The sequence below is a fragment of the Rhineura floridana genome, chromosome 14 (genome assembly GCF_030035675.1).
Source record: "Rhineura floridana isolate rRhiFlo1 chromosome 14, rRhiFlo1.hap2, whole genome shotgun sequence".
Lineage (NCBI taxonomy): Eukaryota > Metazoa > Chordata > Lepidosauria > Squamata > Rhineuridae > Rhineura > Rhineura floridana.
The window spans coordinates 19,796,842-19,816,411 of NC_084493.1; the positions used below are offsets into that span (position 1 = coordinate 19,796,842).

The 19,570-nt window shown below is 43.0% G+C and overlaps 1 protein-coding gene across 4 annotated transcripts in view; it reads left to right on the forward strand.

Moving 5' to 3' along the window:
- PCSK6 (proprotein convertase subtilisin/kexin type 6) overlaps positions 1–19,570 on the forward strand; it is a 136,168-nt gene that overhangs the window by 62,847 nt on the left and 53,751 nt on the right. For all 4 annotated transcript variants that reach the window (XR_009758923.1, XM_061594919.1, XM_061594918.1 and 1 more), the window contains 3 exons: positions 16,108–16,280; positions 18,016–18,228; positions 19,024–19,124. Coding sequence is in view for 3 of the 4 variants with exons in the window: in XM_061594919.1 (XP_061450903.1) it covers positions 16,108–16,280; positions 18,016–18,228; positions 19,024–19,124 (487 nt within the window). In the remaining variant the exon portion in view is untranslated. The remainder of the gene's footprint in view (positions 1–16,107; positions 16,281–18,015; positions 18,229–19,023; positions 19,125–19,570) is intronic.

The following is a 19,570-nucleotide window of genomic DNA, read 5'->3' on the forward strand; positions in this document are numbered from 1 at the left end:
GACTACGACCTGGGAGACCAGGGTTCAAATCACCACACAGCCATGAAGCTCATGGGGTGACCTTGGGCCAGTCACTGCCTCTCAGCCTCAGAGGATGGCAATGGTAAACCTCCTCTGAATACCGCTTACCATGAAAACCCTATTCATAGGGTCTCCATAGGCAGAGCCGCCCCTAGGCACTGGGAAGTGGGGCAGTTGCCCCGGGCCCCACACTTTGGGGGGCCCCCACGCTTGGCGATCCAAGTGCACTGCCGCCGCCAGCAAACAACCACCCCAGCGAGCTCCTGGTGGCTGCAACAGCAAGCCGCGGAGGGAGAGAGCCGCCTCCGCAAAGATCAAAGTTGTCGCCGCAGCAGACTTCCTTCTGCTGCAGCGAAGAAACGGCTCGCTGCAGCGTGCTCTTGCCGGCCACAGTAGCTAGCCGCGAGGAGAGATAGCTGTGTGAAGAACAAAGGAGCAGAGGCGGCACAAACAGCCCTGCAATCCCCAAAAATAAAGTGGGACAAAAAAGAACAGGAACAAGGGGGGGGAGAATTTAACAACTGCCCCAACCAGCTCAAAACGATCTCAAAAGAAAATTCAAAGGGAAAAAAGGAGGGGAAAACAACTGGACGCAAAACCAAATGAACCCCCCAGTCACAACACACTCTCTCACAGCAACAGAAGTTAAACAGTAAACTGTAAGGAAAACAGAAAATGCAAGGTGAAGAAGGGGGGGGGAAACTGGACACAAAACCAAACGAACCCCCCTGTCGACACACTCGCACACACAACTTTCACAAGTTAAACACTAAAACCTTCACAGTATGCACTGAGATAACAGCCTTGAATGAAGGCAAGAATGAATAAGAAATGGATATGGAACAGGTTGACTAGAGGCCTATTCCCTGAAGTGAAGGTAATCATTTTTGTATTTAATAGGTTGTGGGGGGGGCAACTATGCTTTTGCCCCGGGCCCCGCACATGCTAAGGATGGGCCTGGCCATAGGAATTGACTTGAAGGCAGTACATTTACATTTAGGGAAAGTGGATTTATTATTATTAATTGAATTTATATCTCACCCTTCCTCCCAAAGAAGCTCAGGTTGGCAAACCCATCAACACAACATTTTAACAACAACAAAAGCAATCTAAAAACAATTACACTTAAAAACACTCTAAAAACAATTACGGTTAAAAACACTATAGAAACAGTTACAGTTAAAAACATTCTCCCATCCAGTGATCTCCGGGTTGCTAGGAACAGTCTCGTTCAGCCATCAAATGCCTGGGTAAACAGGAATGGGGAAGCCTGGTGGGGAACGGAGAAGTCTGGCAGGCTTAATTAGGCTCATGGGCTAAAGGTTCCCCATTACTTTGTTAGGGATAAAGATGTATCCAGGGTCCATAGTACTGCTTATCATGATGAGAGGACTGTTGCCCCCTGGGAAGTATGGGAAGAAGATCCCCAGGCTTTGTCTTCCGCTTGGAGCTGAGGTGATAAATAATGAGGTGATAAATTCTGCTGTACACCGCCCTGAGAGCTTTTCGCTATAGGGCGATCTAAAAGTACAATAAAATAAAAATAAATAAAATAAAAAATAAATAAAATAAATAAATATTTTATTTCTAGGCTGCCTATCTGGCCGTGGCAGCGGCCACTCTAGGCGGTGTACACATAAATAGAATATAACATACACACTTCATATAACACAAAAATCAATATAAAATTAAGCTAAAAACCACCCATAACTATGGCAGATAAGATTAGACTGTTCCCGGGGTCTTGTAGGCCTGCCTGAATAGCCAGGTTTTCAAGGCTTGGCGAAAACTTGGCAGGGAGGGGGCATGGCGAATATCATAAGGCAGAGAGTTCCAGAGGGTGGGGGCCACGATTGAAAATGCCCTCTCTCTGGTCCGCACCAGCCTAGCTGTTTTAACCGGTGGGACCAAGAGAAGGTCTTGAGTGGCTGATCTTGTCAGGTGGCATATTTGTTGATGCTGGAGGCGCTCCTTCAGATACACTGGGCCGATACCATATAGGGCTTTAAAGGTTAATACCAACACCTTGAATTGGGCTCAGAAGACAACTGGTAACCAGTGTAGATCTTCTAACACCGGAGTGATGTGATCACGGCGACGGCTGTTCTTAATCAGACGCGCCGCCGCGTTCTGTACCATTTCTGGACCGTTTTCAAGGGTAACCCCACGTAGAGCACATTACAGTAGTCTAAGCGAGAGGAGACCAAGGCATGCACCACCCGTGGGAGAAGATGGACAGGAAGGTAGGGTCGCAGCCTCTGTATGAGATGTAATTGATACCAAGCTGCCCGGCTCACTGCCAAAACCTGAGCCTCCATGGACAGCTGGGAGTCAAGGATGACCCCAAGGCTGCGGACCTGGTCCTTCAGGGGCAGTTTTACCCCATTTAGCACCAGGTCTATATCTCCTAACCTTCTCCTATCTCCCACGAGCAGCACCTCGGTCTTGTCAGGGTTTAGTTTCAGCCTATTTCCTCCCATCCATTCACTTACTGACTTCAGGCACTTGGAAATGGTCTCCACAGCCAACTCTGGTGAGGACTTGAACGAGAGATAGAGCTGGGTGTCATCCGCATATTGGTGGCACCGCAGCCCAAATCTCCTGACGATAGCTCCCAGCGGCTTTACATGGATGTTGAATAGCATGGGGGAGAGGATAGAACCCTGTGGCACACCACAATTGAGAGGCCAAGGGTCTGAGACCTCGTCCCCCAATGCCACCCGTTGATGTCTGTCTGAGAGATAGGAATGGAACCACCGTAGTGCCTCCTAATCCCATTCCCTTCAGACGATCTAAAAGGATACCGTGGTCGACGGTATCAAAAGCCGCTGAGAGATCCAGGAGGATGAGGAATGCATGTTCTCCCTTATCCAACGCCCTCCTTAAATCATCTACCAGAGCGACCAAGGCTGTTTCAGTTCCATGTCCAGTCCTGAAGCCAGACTGGAATGGATCCAAATAATCTGCTTCATCCAAGTGTGTCTGTAGCTGTTCGGCCACCACTCGCTCGATCACCTTGCCCAAAAATGGTAAATTAGAGACTGGGCGAAAGTTGTTCAACTCTTGGGGATCCAAGGAGGGCTTTTTCAGAATAGGTTTTATTATCGCCTCCTTGAGGGCTGGTGGGAATGCACCTTCTTCTAAGGAAGCATTCACCACCGCCTTGATCCCTTTGCCCAGTCTCTTTTTACAATCCAAGATGAGCCATGTGGGGCAAGGATCAAGCAAACAAGTGGTTGGCCGCATAGTAGAGAGCACCTTGTCCACTTCCGCAGAGGGAAGAGGCTGAAACCGATCCCACCAGACCGGAGTGCAATTGGCCGACTCTGGCCCACTTCCTGTATCCACGGTATACGGAATCGTGCTTTTCAGACGCTCAATTTTATCCGCAAAGTGTTTAGCAAATATGTCACAGGAGGCTTTAGAATGTTCCATTGGTTCCTGCATTACTGGACCGACCAGGCTATGGACCACTTGGAACAACCTCCTGGGACAACACTCTGTGGACGCAATAGAGGCAGCAAAGAAATCCCTCTTTGTTGCCTTTGTTGCCCTTGGTAGGCTGCTATGGCTGCTCTAACGAGTGTCCGATTGTCTTCGGAGCAAGATTTCCGCCACCAGCGCTCTAGTCGTCTCACCTCCCGTCTCAGACCCCGCAACCGAGGTGTATACCAGGGTGCTGTCTGAGTTCTATTCAGGGGGAGAGGACGTTTCGGAGCCACCCGGTCTATTGCCCCGGTGATCCCCCTATTCCACTCCATCACCAGGGTTTCGACCAGGTGACCTTCAGACAACTCCAAATCTCCCAGTGCATTCAGGAATCCCTTAGGTTCCATCAGGCGCCTGGGGCGGACCATTCTAATAGGTCCCTGTCCCCTGCAGAGGGTATGCGGCGTTGAGAGATCTATATTTACCAGATAGTGATCTGACCATGACATGGGGTTAGCAACAACAGCTCCCATTTTCAGAGCACTTCCTCCCCCTCCTGAGACAAACACAAGGTCAAGAGCATGACCGGCTACATGGGTGGGCCCTCTATTACTAAGGTGCAGTTCCCAGGAAGTCATGGTTTCCATGAAATCCCAAGGCGCTCCTGTGAGAGCTGTCTCGACGTGCAGGTTAAAATCCCCCAAAACCGATAGGTTGGGGGAACACACCCGCACACCAGAGATAACCTCAAGCACCTCGGTCAGGGAGTCTGCTGTACAGCGGGGTGGGCGGTACACTAGCAGGATCCCTAAACTGCCGTTTGGGCCCAACCTCCAGTACATGCAATCAACAAACTTGGTCTCGTGGAGAGGGGGTCTGGCAAAAATCAAAGACTCCCGATAAATAACTGCCACTCCTCCTCCCCGCCTACCAACCCTCGGCTGCTGCGTGTAGCGGAAACCGGCTGGACACATGGCCTCAAGCACTGGGGCTGAGGCCGCATCCAGCCAAGTCTCCGTAATGCACATCAGGTCTGCGTTCTCATCCACAATCATATCGTGGATGAGTGTTGTTTTCTGTACCACAGACTTGGCATTACACAACAGCAGTTGCAGGTTGGATGGAGTCGTACATCCCCCAGTTGTCTTCTGGCTGTGAACAGGTCCGGAACAGGGAATGTATATTATGCATCTATCCCTTATTCCCCTAAACTGGCGTGGCCTGCCACCTGCACCTTTCCAGCATCTGCCGCCTAGCCTCTTAATATCGTGGCCTCTCACCCTCCCCACCGTAGCCCTCTCTGCCATGCACATATTCCCCTCCGCGCCTGTCGCCCAGGCAAGCCTTCCTACCCCTAGTTAAGTCCAGATCAGATGGTTCATGTCTGTCTCACTGCAGTTCAGTCTTATTAGCGAATGGCTCCGTCTCCTTAATGAGGTCGAGATGTTACATGGTCCTCTCCTCTCATAGGCCCTATTTATCCAAAGCAGTCCCGAAGGGCCACCGGAGGGCGCACCCCGTCAAACCGCTGGCACCGCGACTCCTCTTCTCCTTTCTCTAACACCCAACCGCAGTCTAACAAAGCCTGCCGTATGGGGCATGCTGCAGCCCGTCGTCACCACGTCCCCAACCAGCCAGCTCCCACATCCAAATAAAAACGTCCCAGGGTCACCAGGGAATGCCGTCCCAATGGCGGTCTGTGTCACCGGCTCTGCACACTCTCCAGTCGCACTCCGGCCACTTTCCGCGCCGTTTATGTCGCTCATCGGGCGCTCTCTGCAGCATTCATTACAACAGCCTCCCGCTGCCGCCGTCGCTCCTGCAACCCTAGCACATGCCGGACAGGCAGGGGGCGAGTTGCTCTCCAGCCGCTCCTTGCGCCCTCCCCACCAGTCATCACTGCAATTGTGCTATGGGCCCGTTCACACAGCGACTTACTGTGAGATTGGTGCTACTTGCATCCCCGTTTAATTCACAGGGTTCACACAATGTTGCAGGCAAGGCAAAGGTATGCTGCTTTCCCCTTTAAATCCATATTAAACCAATCCGCTGAAAATGCGAAAAGTGAAGGAAAAAACGTCTCCACTTCTCTGCGTCCCTCCCATGTAGGGGCTTTGCTCTGATGTTTTTTTGCTGGGCGGGTGGATTGTCACTTTCAGATACTCTCCTTTCTCCACCCACTAAACTCTCCATGAAGTTCATTTTGTTTCTGTTGGCTTAACCAGCCACTTCTGGTTGATGTAGCCTTCCTTTCCCCCCCTTTCCTCCCCCCATTAAATTCCTTCCCTTGCTCCTTGAAACCAGTGATGCGCTCTGTTTCCACCTTATTTAATAATGTGCTCCGTTTCCACGGTATTTAGAATTCCTCTCAACAGTCCCCTGCAGGATGGTCAATGTATCCCCCCAATATCGTATTGCCCAGTTACCGGCCATGTGACAGAAGGTGTGTGTGTGAGAATGCACACACTCTTCCATCAAAAATTGCATTTCATACGTACTTAATAAAAAAGGGGGTTACTATAAATACATCAGGAGGAAATGAAACTGACAGAAAAAAAGTTTTTCATACCAGTTGCACCCCTATGCTCTCCCAGCTTCAGTGTGCAATTGACAAGAAACAATGAAACAAAAAAACCCTCCCCTTCTCTATTAGCAATACTCCGGAGGGAGTAAACATGTACATTTGGGGGCGGGGCCACAAGGAAACAGTGATACTAAACCTTTCCAGAGGAACACCAACTATGTGAATGGAAAACAGTGGATTGGAAGGTAGGAAGTGTGAACCTTGCAAATCTATTGCAATGGCAAAAGTTGCATCTTTAATCCGAAGTTTAGCTCCTGTGTGAATTGGCCCTATGTCTGCAGCAGAACTGTGAGAAACAACCCTTCCTCCCCTTTCTAGCTCCAAGATGGAAAGAGAGGTTGGGATTGGGGGCAAGAGCTGTAAACCAGTGGAAGAGCATCTGGATTTGCATGTAAAATGGCCCCAGGTTCAATCCCCGGCATCTCCTAGTAGGGCTGGGGAAAGGCTCCTGTCCGAAACCCTGAAGAGCTGCTGCCTGTCAGTGTAGACAATACTGAGCTAGGACCAATGGTCTGACTCAGTATAATGCAGCTTCCTGTGTTCCTGTGTTGGTATTGGAACGGCAAGGCCTCTGAGCACCTGGATAGCCCAGCACCTAAAGAATCCTTTGAACCCTTCCCCAACTCCCAGTTGGAGCCAGCATAGGGGAAGGGGATTCATCCTAATAGTTGTGATGATGAGTGCAACTGCAGGGATAGTTTCTCACTCTCCTCTTCAGCTTCACACTTGGAGCTGGGGAGGGGAATAGGGGATTGTCACTGCCCTCACGTGGAGGCACAGCAGCACAGCCAGGGTCTTTGTGACCACAAATTTTGGTTAGGTTACCAAAAATCATGGGCTCCTGCCAGTTGTTGCATGGGGGAAAGGCTACAAAGAACATTGTCTTTACTATTAGATTACCATATTTATAATATTGGTATTTATAGCTGTGTGAGTTTTTTATATATTATATGATTGTATATATGCATTTGATTTTTTTTGTAATTATTGTATTCTCTAAATCAGAGCTTCCCACACTGTGGTCTGTGGACAACCAGAGCTTCATGAGCTTCATTCAGGTGGTTGGTGTTATGTGTGTAAAAATACAATTAAAAATCATACAGCATCTAGCAGAGCACATTACAATAGCAAAATCATTAAGTGGTCCACCAAGACCCTCAGCACTTTTCAAGTGGACCACGGGGGGGGGGAGTTTGGGAATCGCTGTTCTAAATCAAATCATAAAGAATAAAAAAATTAAATTTAAGAACGTCTCTGAAAAAAGGCACTCTAGCCAACTATCACTAATTTGGAGGATAGAAATGCTCTGTGATTTAGAAAAATCCATGCACTTGTCAGGAAGGGCTCCAGAAATTTGTCTGCATCCCATTCACAATAACTTTCCATGAACAAGCCAAAAGTAATGGGCAATGTTATAGCAGCACTGAAAATATCATTAAGCAGCAAAAACTGCATTAGAAATTGATCAGAAGCTGGAGGGTTGTGGATGGTTTCTGTGTTCATCTGTGTGCACTGAATATCATTTGCATATTATGAAAGTGCTTGTTGCCAAGTAGACCCGCTACCCACAGCTGTGAATGATCTGAGCTAGCCCTTAAATTCTTAAATGAATTTCTTAAATGAAGAACCTGCCCACTAACCCTATAAGGCCCCTTGAAGCAGTTTTACCATGCAACTGAAAGTACAATATGAAAACTGTAGCCAAATCATCCTTTTTTTTAAAAAAAATAGCAATTGTTGTCACTGGCCCAATTCATGGTGTTAGTTTGGATGTATAAAACCCTAACTAGTTCAGGACCCTGCTAAATGAAAAAGTACTTCTCCCTGTATTGTCCTACCCAGGCTTTGAGGTGAAGTTGGGGAGGTCCTTCTGGTAATGCCAGCATTAACTGAGGAGATCGGTGATCTGCCGGTGGGCCTTCTCAACGGCGGAACCCAGTTGTGGAACAACCTCGCCCCTGAAGTCTGGCTGGCACTTACTCTGTTCTATTTTCTTTTCTTTTTTATTAATTTTAATAGCAAAGTTATCAAAGAAGAAACAAGAAAAAGAAAAACAAAGAAAAACAGAGAAGGGGAAAAATAATATCAAAAAACACTGACTGCTCATATTAAGGATACAATAACCATCAATACAATTAAAAATATAAGTTGTTATAAGTCATCCAGATGTCCAAATAGATTAATATTTATAGGTAATATGTTCCAATGTAGCAAGGGTGGTGAGGTCCTTAGACTATGGTGGAATAGGTGGTGGGTGTTTATCCTCCCAGGCTCGTAGTATATCTTAGTGACCATAAAGTCTCACAAAATCCATTTTTTTTTTTTCAATAATTTTTATTCAGATTTTCATAAAACATACAAGACAAAATCATAAAACATTCAAAGACAAAAAACAAAATCAAAAATAGTTAAACAAAAAGAAAAAAAGAAAAAAAAAAAAACAAAAATAAAAAATAAAGAGTAAAATATTGACTTCCCATTTGTCAAAGATCAAATCAGTTATAAGTCTATAATATATAACAATCCTGTCTCTTAAGTCATATTATAAAATCACTTTCCTCCAGTAGTTATCTTACTTAATCATCAAATCTCATAAACATTACTTTATTCTTTCCACAAAAAGTCAAAGAGAGGTTTCAATTCTTTAAGAAATATATCTATCAATTTTTTTTTCCAGATAAGCATATCGATTAATCCATCTCATTACTAATTATGATAATCTTATTGTCATAACCATAGTCAAAATAAACATTTCAATTAATCCATCACATCAGAATCTGTTAGGTTCAATAATTTCAGTAGCCATTGTTCTATTATCTCTATTAGTTCCATTTTCCATCTTCCATCTTCAGTAGTCTTGTTAAGTCCAGTAATTTCAATATCCAATCTTCCATTATCAGTATTCCATAATAATCTTGCTGTCAAAGCCATAGTCATATAGTAAGAGTCTGATGGGGATTACCTCTATCCCAAATATTTTCTTGCCATCCATTCTGAATAGGTTGCTGAAATACTGCTGTAAAATCATATCTCTGTTCTTTTTTTCAAAATACACTGGGTCATCTCTTAAAAGTTTTTCCATTGTCACATGGCTGCAGTTAATTCCATAGATTTTCTCTATATTGGGCTCCATCACATCATTCCAGTCCAGAAGATTATCCATGCCGTTGATAACTTTATCTCTAGAATCTTCATTCATTTCTTCAGAGATAACATTGAGTTCCAAACAATAGATTTTATTTCTAAAGTCCATAGACTCCAAATCTTGTTCCTGTTCCACGTTGGTTCCAATCTCCGGGATCTCCTCTCTCACAGGGACCCCTATTCCAGTCTCCAGGGTCACCTCTCTCACAGGGACCCCTGTTCCAATCTCCGGGGTCTCCTCTCTCACAGGGACCCCTTCCAGGGTCACCTCTCTCACAGGGACCCTTATATCTTTAATCTCCTGCTTCATTTTACTCAATTCAATTTTCATTATCTCAATCTCATCCATTATTTTCTGGAACATAGTTATTTCCAAATTTTCAGCCACTTTCTTAATTGCCATTTTAAAAGAAAAATATAGGAAAACCACTTCTTATTTCAGCAACAATTGGGTTAATACTCCAAACTTGGTGACATCACAGTATAAACAGAGCAGACAGCCTTATCTCTCCAATAGTTAAGTAAACAAAATGCAGTTCCCAGGATCGAAACAATTAATGGCAATCGTCAAGAAACAGATTCGTCAAAATAAAATAGACCAAAAAGAGAGTAGTCTCAAAACAGTATAATATTTTTCAAAATAAAAATCTGGAATAGAAATCCCTCTTCTGTGTATATCTTTAGAATGCAAATCCAGGACAGCTTTTTGCAACAAAAACAGAGATAAGCTATTAATTAGTGCGTAGCAGAGAGAAGTTATGGCTCCCCAGTGAGATGTCAAAAACTGATCAATCTGGCAAATCTCTTTTAAACAGCAACAATTTAAGTCAAGTAAAAGAAAAATATAGAAAGAAGGGTGCTTGCCTGTTAGTGCGTTCTCTCTTAGAAGATAAGGTGAACGTTCGCTTTATCAGATAGAGCTTGCTGTTAAAAATCCGTCCCACCTTCGTCGGCTGGACCTCGTCCCATAAATTAATGAGATCTGGTCGTCCCAACAAAAATAGGCTTTGAGGTTAATCTCTTCGTTTCTCCCTACCCGGGAGAAGTTTAATCAGTCAAAAAAAAAAAGAAAAAACTGACTGATATATCTGAATAAGCTTCTTTTGAGGCAGGAGCCCGTCTCAAAAGCAGGCACAGGCTAAGTCACCCTTCCCGGAAGTCCTCACAAAATCCATTTTTGTTGTCCAGCTGTTAATCTCCATAATACAGGAATATAATTTAAAAGTACATGAACATCTGCAAATATCAAGGATTTCACCAGTACAAAATTGATACGGACAACAACTTCAGATCAGAAAGCATGTATCAATGGACATGCCCACATCATATGCCCCCAAAAGGCATTTTCCGCATTACACCTCCAACATCTGTCTGTAGTAAACATTGCCTTCCTGTAAAGATATTGTGGAGTTCACTACACCTGAAGCATTCACTTTTGCTGGATTAATCACTCTGTCTATCTTGCTGGTGCTAGCTGAAGACAGTTCACTTCCTCCAGGCCTTTGAGCAGACTTTTATCTTCGTGTTTGCAGACATCTGACAGACGGATATGTTAACAATATGTTTCAATTTTATTTTCTTATTATGTTGGCTTTTTATATTGTTGTGATCTCTCCCAGAGATCGCTTGTGAATAGGGATATAAGAAACATTGTTTTCTGTTTCGCCCTGTATTTGTTGCATGCAACACTGTTTCTGTTCCACTGCCGTTTGACTTCTGCCGAAAGCTACATTTTTCGTTTCACTGTCTGCTGTGGCAAAATTACATAGATTACAACTGGTGTAATTAATTATGTAAGTTACGTTATCATTATGTTATTCCAGCCCATTCATTTCAGTGCTAAGGAAACACAGTTCAAATGGGGGGAAAACATAATTATGGACTGAAAGCAACAACAACAGCGAATACTGATCATATTCACTGGATTGATTTCTGTTCAAACATGGGACAAATAAGCAGACATCGACAATTTCTGCTCTTCTTTCTGTTTTCGTCTGAGTTCTCCAGCATCCATCCTTGTGATGAAGGGTGGAATATAAATATAATCAATAAATAGAATATGCGTGGACATTTTTAGGAGCCACCTTTGCTGTAGTTTTCTAAACAATAATACGAGCTTTGAAATAGGCAAGAAGAGACTTCCGGGAAGGGTGACTTTGCTTGTGCCTGCTTTTGAGACGGGCTCCCGCCTCAGAAGAAGCTTATTCAGATATAAATCAGTCAGAACATTTTTTTTTTGACTGATGAAATTTCTCCCGGGCAGGGAGAAATGTAGAGATCAACCTCAAAAGCCTGTTTTTGTTGGGAGGACTGGATTTCATTAATTTATGAGAAAAGGTCCAGCCAGCAATGCCGGACGGACTTCCGAACAAGCTCTATCTGATTAATGCGATACGTTTATCTTTTCTTCAAAGAGAAAAAGGACTAACAGGCAAGCACCCTTCTTTCTATTTTTTTTTTTACTTGGTTTAAATTGTTGCAGCAAAAAGAGATTTGTCAAATGAATCAGCTTTAAAGAACTTCTGGGTGAGCTATAACTCTTCTCTGTTATTCACGAAATTAACAGCTTATCTCTGTTTCTATTGCAAAAAGCTGTCCTGGAAGTGCATTCTAAAGATATAAACAGAAGAGGGATTTCTATTCCGAGGAGAAAAAAATAAAAAATATGAACTTTGGAACATTATATTGTCTGGGACTATTCTCTTTTTGGTCTATTTTGTTTTGACAAATCTGCTTCTTCACGACGCCACTAACTGTTTTGATGCTGGGAACTAAATTTGTTTTGTATTCTTGAACATAGAGAGATAAGGCAGGCTGCTCTGTTTATACTGTGATGTCATCAAGCCTGGAATATTAACCCAATTGTTGCTGAAATAAGAAGTGGTTCTTCTTTATTTTTGTTTTGTTTTGTTTTGGTGGTTTTAAAAATGGCAATCAAGAAAGTGGCTGAGAATCTGGAAGTAATTATGTTTCAGAAAATAATGGATGAGATTGAGATAACGAAACAAACCCTGCGACAGGGCAGTAAGGAGCTGAAAATTGAACTGAGCAAAATGACGCAGGAGCTTAAAGAAATAGGGGATCCTGTGAGAGAGGAGAATGAGATCAGAGATGAGAAAAGAAAAAATAAAGGGAAGATACAAGCCCTGGAGATTGGAACAAATGTGGAATTGGAAAAAGATCTGGAGTTTATGGATATTAGAAATAAAATCTACTGTTTGGAATTTAACGTTATCTCTGAAGAAATTAATGAAGATATTAGAGATAAAGTTATCAATGGCTTGGATAATTTTCTGGACTGGAATGACGTGATGGAGCTTGATATAGAGAAAATCTATGGAATTAACTGCAGCCATGTGACAATGGAAAAACTCTTAAGAGATGAGCCAGTGCATCTTGTAAAAAAGAAGAACAGAGATATGACTTTACAACAATATTTCAGCAACTTATTCAGAATCGATGGCAAGAAAATATTTGGGATAGAGGAAATTCCCATCAGACTCTTATTATATGACTATGGCTATGACAGCAAGATTATTATGGAATACTGATAATGGAAGATTGGACACTGAAATTACTGGACTTAACAGGACTATTGAAGATGGAAGATGGAATTAATATGGATAATGGAATAATGGCTATTGAAATTATTGGACTTAACAGATTTGATGAGATGGATTAATCAATATGTTTATTTGGACTATGGTTATGACAATAAGATTATTATTATTATTAACGAGATGGATTAATCGACATGTTTATTTGGAGAAAAATTGATAGATATATTTCTTAAAGAATTGAAACCTCTCTTTGACTTTTTGTGGAAAGAATAAAGTAATGTTTATGAGATTTGATGATTAATTAAGATAACTACTGGAGGAAAGTGATTTTATAATATAATTTAAGAGACAGGATTGTTATATATTGTAGACCTACAACTGATCTGCGACAAATGGGAAGTCAACATTTTATTTTTTTGTTTAATCATTTTTGTTTTGTTTTGTTTTTTGTCTTTGAATGTTTTATGATTTTGTTTTGTTTGTTTTATGAAAATTTGAATAAAAATTATTGTAAAAAAAAAAAGAAATAGGCAAGAAGTGGGTTCAGAAGTGAAAGTGATAAGAGCCACTGTTCCCCATGGTGTGTGACCCTTAATTCCTTTATCTCTAGACAAACACATGGGTTTTCTCCAACAGGAAAACCCTGCTGCATCACAGCAAGTACCTATTTAGTCCTTCCCTTTTGCTTAGCTCTTTAAGAATTTTTCCACTTTTCCCCCCAGCTTATGTTTGTCACCATGAAAACACAAAGCTTTTTTTTTTAATGCGAAATGTAGAATCTCCCAAACATTCAAATGCATCGCACACATCTCCAACTGTTGCATGGGTCACAGAATACAGATGGTATCCATGCTGAGAGTATGCAAACTATCTTGAACCTCCCCTTTTTACTCGACCACCTGTTTTGGTAGGGAAGCAAGCAAGGTCTGGCATTGAACTTTCTGTATCAATAAACTTGCTGGAAGATGCAGGTGAGAATTCAGCACGAGGGAAGGCTTTTGGTAAACAGTCTTGCTCCATTCCCATTATTTGTAAGAGCTTTTTTTGCTAGCGGAGGATAATGTCAGAAAAGAAATCCATTTAAGTTGACGATAAGTCGTAATCGACTTGAAGGCACATAACACATGCACACTGTCCACAACATAGCTGCAACTGTAATTAAATTTCTCTCTCAATTTTTGTTTTTCTTAAGGAAAAATATGAAAAGAAACATATTACTTTTTAAAAGAAAAAGAAAACAGGGCTTTGTGCCTGGTTATATAAAGCTCTAAAATTATAGTCCATTGCCCTTCCTTTCTAAATGTGGTGCCACCCACATAGTTCTCTATACTGTGATAAATAATCAGCCTTTTTACAAAAATGATGAGTCAAGCATCCCAATTGCCTTGTGTGCTATGAGAGTTAACTATATATATTTTCAAGGTTGGGCAGCTCTTCTCTTTTTAATTTTGTCTTCCTGTTTGCTCTGAAATTGGCTGTATTTCTCTTTTTAAAAAAATATTTTCAACTACAAGTAAGATTTTGGTTATGGTCCAGCATGAGCAGCTGTTGCATGAATACCATTCATTTTGATCAGGCTTGTGCTAGAGGCTTCCCATTGGATCGTTCCCCTTCTCGCCCTCATCCAACAGACCTCAGCCAGTTAACTGCTGGAATGTGTTCAAAGTTGTCCGAGGAGTTTGAGATGCCCAATGTATTTTACTACCAAATGGTTTCAGCCCTCTGTAGAAATTCCATCCACCTTTTGGTTTCTAAAATGCAAGGAATGTACCCCCTCTCCTGTTTATTTTTTTTAAGGCGTTGCTTAATGCATACCAGAATTATGGACAAAGCAGTCATCTTTTCATAGTCCCGGTTCCATTTCATTACATGGCCAATTGCAGATATGGCCAAATTGGGATGTGGCTGTCCAAGACTTGGAAATCTCCAGATTGCACTACTGTAATGCTTCCTATCTGAGGCTGCTCCTGAAGAAGGTTGGAAAGTGGAATCTGGTCCAGATTTCTGCAGTTTGCCTTTTGATTCAGGTTGTTTTAACCTTAGTGGTTTTCTCTGCAACGGTCATCGTTAGTTTACTCAGTTATAGTTGGCTGACTTTTATTATCCCAGCCTACAGACTAAGATTAAGAGTGTTACAGGTGACCTGTTTATTGAGTGTTCATCCTGATTTGCTTGCACAAAGCTTATGCAGATGCTAGATTATATCTGGTCTGTATTAAACATTGGTTCCAATTTGTTTGTGGGTGGTTATTATATGGCAATGAACCTTCACCCTGCATTCAGCCTGATTTGCTTACCGGATACATTTTTCCATTAGCCAATGTTTGTCGCACACTTTTCAATGCATTTCCCATCCCTTACCCAACCACAAAAAGTCTGCTTTTTTAAAATGGACTTGTTCCTCTAGGGTGACAGAGCCCTTTAATCCACTTTAACTTCCCAAACCTAAGATTTTAGGATGTGCTTGAATCCTTCCTGCAAAATAGTGACAGTCTGAGCCATCCTACAGATGCAAGTATTATTAGTGGTCTGGTTTGCAAGTAATGCTAAGCTATGGTTTCTTGGCTGAAGTTGTGGTTCGGTTGAATGTCTGAACCCAGCCCAGCAAGTTAATCATAGTTTGTTTTCTGGCAACAAATCACAATGTGAAATTGTTGACTTATGAACCATGGCTTGTTAACTGTGGTCATGGCTTTTTGACCACCCCATCTCAGATTTTCTTCAAGTTACAGAGCAACAAGGCAGATGGAAAACAAAACCAAGCTTTGGAGAAATAAGCCATGCCTTCTTTGCTTGTCTGTGAGACAACCCGGTGTTTGTTGAACAAACCATGGTTAAAGCAAAGCAGTCTGCCTACTTGGCTGCCTGCAAACTTTCCAGTTTACTTTTGGTCTGCCAGGCCTGACAGTTGAAGGGAATGGTGAAATGCAGAGTGTAGAGGACAGAAATATTTCAATTACAATTTGAAGAAGGCTTCTGTGTCATCTGAAAGCTGGCTTCCATTGTTATGAAAGAAAAGGCAGTTGCTTAACTTGCCGTGTGTTACTTTTTCTGCTAGGCCAGGAAAGCTACTACTGATTTGCAAAAAATTGGCAACTGTAAAAAAAAAAAGGAGGGGAGGAGAAAGCATACAAAACAAGCTGACAAACTCCACATTTGCCAAGCGCTCATTAGGGCAGCTGCAGTTGCAATTGTTTGGAGCCATTCAAGATTGAAAGCAGCCTTTCAAAGCAGCCTCAGATGCACCTTAAAACAAAAATGTTTGATTGCAGTCCTCAAGCTCTTCCGCAAAAAGGAGAGGAAAAACCATTGGAGCACCCATATCTGGTTTATTTATTTTATCTTTTTTAATTTGGGGAATGCTTTTAGGCATTCGGATGTTAGACGGTGATGTGACAGATGTGGTAGAAGCGAAGGCGATTGGCATAAAACCTGACTACATCCACATCTACAGTGCAAGCTGGGGCCCTGATGACGACGGCCGGACAGTGGACGGGCCTGGCCTCTTGGCCAGGCAAGCATTTGAGCACGGCATCAAAAAGGTGTGGGGAAATATAGTCTGGTGTGGACAACCTTGGGTGTTCTTTCTTTTTTGGTCTGCGCTTTGCCTAGGAAACTTTGAAAGTTCACCTTTCCATTTCTGGCTGCTCCAGCAGTGGGTAGCCCTTGCCCTGAAAGTGCAGGTTCATAGCCTGGGGAATCCTTCTGGATCCACTGCTGTCACCAATAGCCTTAGTAGTGCGGAGTGCCTTCTACCAGTTTCAGCTGGTGCCCCAGCTACACCCCTATTTGGACAAGGATAACTTGGCTTCAGGAGTTTAAGCTCTTTAGGTTAGATTACTGCAACACTGTAAATATGAGGCTGCCTTTGAAGACTGTTCGGAAACTGCAGCTGATGCACAATACACAATCCAGATTGCTGATGTGGGAGTCTGATCATATAACATCCATCTTGGCACATCTGCACTGGCTATATGTTTCTGAATGCAATTCAAAGTGCTGGTTTTAACCTATAAAGCCTTATATGGCTCAGGATTCCAATACCTAACTGGACACCTCTCCCAACCTGAACCTATCCGATCCTACAATCATAACCATTTGAGGCATTTTCCAGGTGCCCTTTTTAAGAGAGGTTCAGAGGATGGCAGCAAAAGAGAGGGCCTTTCCAGTTGTGTCCCTGCCAACCATCACCTCTGGGATACTCCCTAGCAAGGCCTGCCTGGTACCCACATGAATATCTTTTCAGCACAGGTTAAAACTATCCTCTTCTCACAGGCATTTAATGGCATAGGATGTGCTGCTTGCTACTATGCTTTAATTATTGCTGTTTGAGCTGCTGATAATGTTTCCTGTAATGTTTTAATTTTCGTTTTTTGTTTGTTTTTTAAAAACTTTGTGTATTTTTAAAATTGTTGTGCCATCCTCCCCAAACATACATTTTGAAAGGCGAAGAAGGAAAAGAAGGCAATTTGCTGTCCTTATTTTCAAGTGTATTTATTGGCTCCGTTATGGCAACAACAGGGATGGATGAATCTGTCATTTTGGTTTTCTCTGTTTCTCATTTTTCCAGTCAAATCCAGTTCTCCTTGTTTCTGCAGCCATTTGTGTGGGGTTTTTTTAATATTAAAAGAATCCTCATGAAAATTTGTCGACATTTTAGTGCAAATTTCTCCTAATCTACACATTTTTTGCATGCAGTTTTGACAAATACACATTTTCACAAGCAATTTTCCCTAATGCAATGCATTTATGTATGCTATTTTCACTAATATATGCATTTGTATGCACATACTACTATAATATATGCATTTTTGTGGACATTACTTGGCTGAAGAACTGCATGGCAAAATTTAGAGAAATGCAGATTTTGAAAGATGGCTATGGGTTGTATTCAACTAAGTACTACTCAGAGAGCAGACCCATTGAAATTAATGAACCTAAGTTAGTCACGTCTATTAACTTCAGTGAGTCAACTAAACAGGATTAGTGTTGAATACCATCTTGTGTTTTGTTTGGGAAAGTGCAGATTTGGTAAGCTGGCCTGCTGAATCAAATTTCTCCTCCCATCCCTAGGCAACAGTGGGACACCAAACAGGGAACTAGGCCAGTCATTTCTTGTTCCTTAAGTTGTTGGAGATTCATCCTTCCAAAACTTAAATCCTATGGAGATGGATTCAGAGATGGGAGGGGATGTTGGAACAGTGGCAAATCTGACAGGTCAACACCAGCCAATGATGCATTGCGTCTCATCTTCATTTCCCCATCCCCAACACTCAGGGCCGTAGAGGACGGGGTTCTATTTTTGTCTGGGCCTCTGGAAATGGTGGAAGAGAAGGGGATCACTGCTCTTGCGATGGATACACCAACAGCATCTATACAATCTCTGTCAGCAGTACCACCGAGAATGGGAACAAACCATGGTACCTAGAAGAATGCGCCTCCACCATTGCTACCACATACAGCAGTGGGGCATTCTATGAACGGCAAATTGTAAGTAGTGAATGGTGCAGCCGGTTTAACTTGAGACTGCCAGGGCTGTGGGAAGCCTTGCCCCCAAACCAAAACCTGCTATGTATACTCCCTTAAGATGAGTTTCTGGAGACAGAGCTAGGACTTAGGATGGAGGTGGAGCAATCACTCGATACATACGAAAGTAAAAGGTGATACTCTGGCTGTGTATACACCGTTCCTTTAAAGCACATGGCTTCCCCCAAAGAATCCCTAGAAACAGTAGTTTGTTAAGAGTGCTGGAAATGGCGGCTCTGTGAAGGGTAAATGACAGTTCCCAGGATACTTTGGGAGAAGCCAGGTGCTTTAAATGTATGGTGTGGGTGCAGCCTCTGTGCTCGTTTATAAAAGCTTGCTCTGACATACTCTTGCTATAGACTGCCTTGACCTTGCCGAGTTACACATGCACAGAAGCTGGGTGCAATGGAGGCTGGTCCGTTAGGGCAAATGAGACACTTCCCCCCCAGCCTCAGTCTGCCTTCACCATTGCCTCCCACCTGCCTGTCTTCTTACTTAGATCTAGCCCAGGGCCTGGTTCTGCCTGTCAGCTTCCCTCCTCCGCAGTCACAGCATCACCTTTGTAGATTAGAGCAGGGAGGAGGATGGGGGCAAAACTAGAATTCATTGACCAACTGTCATTGGCTCTGGCTCCACCTACTGTGGATCTTCTTGCCTTCTGCCCTACCAGGCCCAAAGGGCACCAGACACCACTGGCTAGGTGTGAACTCGTCTGCCACCCCCTACTCCCAGCTAAAAGCTGCACCAATTTCTTACTAGGTGACCACAGATCTGCGGAAACGTTGTACAGACGGACACACGGGGACCTCTGTGTCTGCCCCCATGGTGGCAGGGATCATTGCCCTGGCTCTGGAGGCAAAGTAAGAGCTCTGTTTTTTCCTCTGGCTGTTAATCTATAACTGTTAAAAGCAAACGTCTGTGTTGACCTCCGGGGAGCGGGGTATGCAAAGAGAGGGAACGTATGAGGAGGGCAACTTGATAAACCTTTAGGTTTCAGATGTACTGCTTTCGGGAGATGCTTTTCATGTTGGCATCTCTGCTGTGGAGCCCCTGTGTATCTGCTGAGGATTCTGGGGCACATTCTGTAGTGCTCACTCGCTTGTACTAGGTATGAGTTCACAGTATGCAGATCTTTTTATGAATAAAATTAAATAACAGAGGCTCACCGTTGAGTAGGGATTGTCAAATCTGTTGGTTTCAGTTCCTTATTTTTCCAGTCTCAAGTTCAGTTTTCCACATTTCCACACTAATTTGCGATTTTTTCTTAAAGGTCTCATGAACATTCATCAGCATTTTGGTGCAGATT